General features: G+C 53.7%; 1 protein-coding gene across 1 annotated transcript; it reads left to right on the forward strand.

Moving 5' to 3' along the window:
- Positions 1-559: 559 nt before the first annotated feature.
- Positions 560-2,246, forward strand: LOC112902057 (probable xyloglucan endotransglucosylase/hydrolase). Its single transcript, XM_025970954.1, has 3 exons — positions 560-856; positions 1,008-1,201; positions 1,608-2,246. Exons 1-3 carry the CDS (start codon positions 560-562, stop codon positions 2,008-2,010), a joined length of 894 nt encoding a protein of 297 aa, XP_025826739.1. The 3' UTR covers positions 2,011-2,246.
- Positions 2,247-4,409: the final 2,163 nt, after the last annotated feature.

Raw genomic sequence — 4,409 nt, forward strand, 5'->3', positions numbered from 1 at the left:
CTGAATCACCATGATTCCCAGGGAACTTGAGATCCCCACCGTCCGATCGCATCTCGCAAGTTGTGTGTGATCCATGATTGATTGATCCATCCACCAATCAATCAGTTAGTCCTCTGTACTTGATCTTGATCCCACTGGGCCAACCTGACCCGCGCGAGACAAGATCGATCGCGCCCCCGCGAGCTCGTCGGCGGCCGCGTCCATGTGAGACGGCCGACGAGCTTCCCTAGCTGTGGGATCGACCCATCGATCGATCACTCATCACTTCGCCAGCTACTACTACAACTCCATCAGCAGGGACGGTGACTTAACTTGCCATTAACCTACCCTTTTATCCCTTACCTTTATCCCTTTTTAATCAGCTACACTGAACACAAAAAGCAGAGCGACTCCTAGCCGGTCAGCAGCTCCGAGCTCTCCCCTATAAATACTCGCGCACACTCCTCCAGTCCCGGCATCCATCCAGCCACCACTCACTTGCCCGTAACCACCCCCAGTGTGCCACTGCTACCAGGTCCGAAGCCAAGCAAGCCAGAGAGAGCGCGGAAGAGAGGAGAGGATGGCAGCCGCGCGGCGGCTGCTGCTGGCCGCCGCTGCCGTGGCGGCGCTGGTGGCGACGCCCGCGACGGCGGCGGCGCCGCGGAAGCCGGTGGACGTGCCGTTCCAGCGGAACTACGTGCCGACGTGGGCCGCGGACCACATCCACTACGTCGACGGCGGGCGGGAGGTGCAGCTCTACCTCGACAAGTCCACCGGGACGGGGTTCCAGACGCGGGGCTCCTACCTCTTCGGCCACTTCAGCATGCACATGAAGCTCGTCGGCGGCGACTCCGCCGGCACCGTCACCGCATTCTACGTAAGGCCCTTTTTATTTGGTTGCTCTGCTTCTTCTTCTGCCCTTGCCTTGCCTGCCGGCATTGTCGGTTTTGCAATGCTATGCTTGCTCATGCCTCATGGAGGAGACCGACCTGACTTGTTGAGTTTTGCCTGGAACGCGATCGATGCAGCTGTCGTCGCAGAACTCGGAGCACGACGAGATCGACTTCGAGTTCCTGGGCAACCGGACGGGGCAGCCCTACATCCTGCAGACCAACGTGTTCACCGGCGGCACGGGCGACCGCGAGCAGAGGATCTACCTCTGGTTCGACCCCACCAAGGAGTACCACTCCTACTCGGTGCTCTGGAACCTCTACATGATCGCGTAAGCACGCACACATCTCCTTCTCAGTCGCTGCGAGCGACATTGTTAATCTGACGCTGATAGTTGCCTGCAATGCAACGAGGTACTAGATCTAATTACCGCGGCTAAAAGAGCTGTAAAAATTCCATTTTTTTCCCCTCCCTGCTGGCAAACCCGGGGATGATGGTAGGACGCGAGCCAGGACTGCACAGTACTGAAAAAGATGCTGCCTTGCTTTGAATCCCTGCCTGCATCCATGTGCAGCCGATCGATGCTCACGGCCGCCCGTGCAGGCCAGCCTTTCCCTGCAACCCTGCTGCACACCACCAGCAAGGGCACCACTGTGGCACGGCCCCGGCCGTCCATCCCTCGTGCACCGTGCACCGGCACAAGCACTGATCTATCCCAACTGCTGAACGTGCCGCAGGTTCTTCGTGGACGACGTTCCGATCCGGGTGTTCAGGAACAGCAGCGGCGACCTGGGCGTGCGGTACCCGTTCAGCCAGCCGATGAAGCTCTACTCGAGCCTGTGGAACGCCGACGACTGGGCGACGCGCGGCGGGCGGGAGAAGACGGACTGGTCCAACGCGCCATTTGTCGCCTCCTACCGGGGCTTCCACGTCGACGGCTGCGAGGCCTCCGCCGAGGCCCGGTTCTGCGCCACCCAGGGCGCGCGGTGGTGGGACCAGCCGGAGTTCCGGGACCTCGACGGCGCGCAGTACCGCAAGCTCCGGGAGGTCCGCCAGCGCTACACCATCTACAACTACTGCACCGACCGCGACCGCTACGCCGCCATGCCGCCCGAGTGCGCGCGCGACCGCGACGTCTGAGCACCGGGAGCTGAGCCGGCGGTGGTCCGACGACGTCGCCGGGGTGTGTGTGTGGTATTGGACTGCTGGTATTTGTGGTTGCGTGGGCTTCAGACTTTCAGAGAGGCCGTGGCACGCGTGTGTATGTGTGTGTGAGCACTGAGCACATACATGATGTGCTGTACTGTACTGTTGTATCATCCCAGAGCAAAAATCAATTGATATTGGCATCTGCATACCTGAGCCGGTAAAGAAAATTTGTCGGTCCTGCTGTTGCCCGTGCTTGATTTGGTCCAGTATATTCTTTCGTCCATTGCCATTGCTGTTTCAGGGTTTCAGTTTACTGAACACTACCAACTAGAAAAGAAAAGGCCAAGAACAGCAAAGGCATCTCGGGCTCTCCGTTCCGAACCGTGTTCGTGTCGTGCGCGCGTGCGCGGCGACAAGAGGAAAAGGGCGCCACCACCACCGTGGTCGTTCCAGGAACCGAGGCAAAGTCTACTGTACCGAGATATATTCTGACTGCAGGATCTCGTGGCGCCGGCCGCGGATCCTCGCGGCGGCCGGTACGCTCACGCGTCGTCGTCGGCGCCGCCCTACGGCCGCCGGCGGTAAATGACCCGGCGTGCTGGCGCGCAACGTGGAGCCATGTTCGAATGTCTGCGGACGGCGCCAACGGCTGCTGCTGCCAACGCTATCCTGTTGTTTAATCCGCACCAGGAAGGTGCACAGTGCAGAGCTGCAGGCTGCAGCCTATCGGTATCTCGTAGTATCTGTTTGTCCTGCTACTGTGAGTCTGTGATCCTGTCCTGGGGTCCTGGACGTTATCCTGACGCCCGGGAAAGGCTCGGATTCTTGTTTTTTTCTTTTTGAAAGGAACACGCTCGAATTCAATAGGATGAACGTTTTTGACGGCAACGCAGCAGCAGGAGAGCTGCTGAAGGAGGAGGAGCAGAGACTTTGGAGATGGCACAGCAGGCAAATGGGTGCGTTCCAATGCAAGCTGTTAGCAAATTAGTCATTAGAATCCCTAATTCACCCTACTTAGGGCTCAACAGTCATTATTCCAAAAGCCAAAAGGGACACAAATTCGAAAGAAACATGGCTCAAGAACCTGCCAACTGCCAACTACAAAAATTTTCTTATTGAACTTGTTCCGAACAGATGGCTGCGCTACCGTACGTTGTTATGAATTTTGCAGCAGCACTCCATCGTTACAGTTTGGTTGTGCTTCACGCAGCGTGAGCCTACACCCCTGTAGCCCCTGGAGACGCAGTGCACAGAGCACCTCGACATCATGCAGTGCGCGTAGCTGAAGCATGTGTCCCATCGTGGCGGTGAAGGCGAAGGCGAAGGCGGTGGCGATGGCAGCGACTTGTCCGGGCGGCTCCAGCCTAATCTTGGAACATGTTGAAGAGCAAACATACAGGATATGGGTTGTTCATACTGTAACAAAAATTGTTGAAGAAAACGTAGATCGTTACCGAGTAGTGGAGCTTACCGCTTCGAGCTTGGCAGGACGGGAAGGAAGAAGACATGGTCTCAAGAAACAGGAGCAAAGCAGCTGCCAAGTAGACAGTCCTCATCGCAGAGGTCTTGCCGAGCGCCATGAATGGAAGAAGAGAATCTTGCTGCTCCGATCCTTTCTTTCTGTGAAGGGGATGATCGCTTATTTTCGCATCATATTTTTTCTATTTTATATCCAGCACTAGTGTGTTTAATATTTTAAAACTAAGGATATGGTATATCTTCTTGCACTCCAATAAATATCTTGATATCAAAACCCATCCCAGATATTAATTATTAGCCTCATAAATCAGGTTTTTCATATCCAGTACTAGCATTTTGGTATATAAAAACTATGGCGTGATATCTTTCCTTATTCTGTAATGAATATATGAATATCTCGTATAAAGCGGTATATACTGCACACTATTATTTTTATTTGTGTTGATATATCTTGGGGCTAAAGATATGGTATCATGTTGCATGCACTCCAACAAACACATGAGTATCCAGAAACTCATCTTGGTATGTAGTTTAGCCTCATAATTTATGTTATGTCATATCTTCAGCAGTGTTAGATATCTTTCCGTGTGCTAGAATAGATAACTGAGTACTAGAAGTGGACTTTATTATTCACGATGTATGCATAACGGGTTGGACGTGCAGCTAAATCACCGGTGGCGAGTTGTTGTAACGCTCGTCATAGCTAGGAAAAGAGTATGCAAACTAAAAGAAATGATTATCGGCCTCTTACTTCATTCTCTAGCTGCATTACTACATTAAGATGAATAAGAAGGATAAAAGGGGAAAAGGCATCTGTTGCATCAATCATCCCCTAATATCTTGAAATTACAAATGGGATTTCCCACACTTGATCTTATGGACACAATGCACACAATCCTACTTTTCAGAGC

The sequence above is a fragment of the Panicum hallii genome, chromosome 8, assembly GCF_002211085.1.
Source record: "Panicum hallii strain FIL2 chromosome 8, PHallii_v3.1, whole genome shotgun sequence".
Taxonomy (NCBI): domain Eukaryota; kingdom Viridiplantae; phylum Streptophyta; class Magnoliopsida; order Poales; family Poaceae; genus Panicum; species Panicum hallii.

Coding starts and splice junctions, on each gene's coding strand:
- LOC112902057 (XM_025970954.1), top strand. CDS start 560: ATGGCAGCCGCGCGGCGGCTGCTGCTGGCCGCCGCTGCCGTGGCGGCG. Junction 857..1,007: donor GCACCGTCACCGCATTCTAC/GTAAGGCCCTTT, acceptor CGATCGATGCAG/CTGTCGTCGCAGAACTCGGA. Junction 1,202..1,607: donor TGGAACCTCTACATGATCGC/GTAAGCACGCAC, acceptor AACGTGCCGCAG/GTTCTTCGTGGACGACGTTC.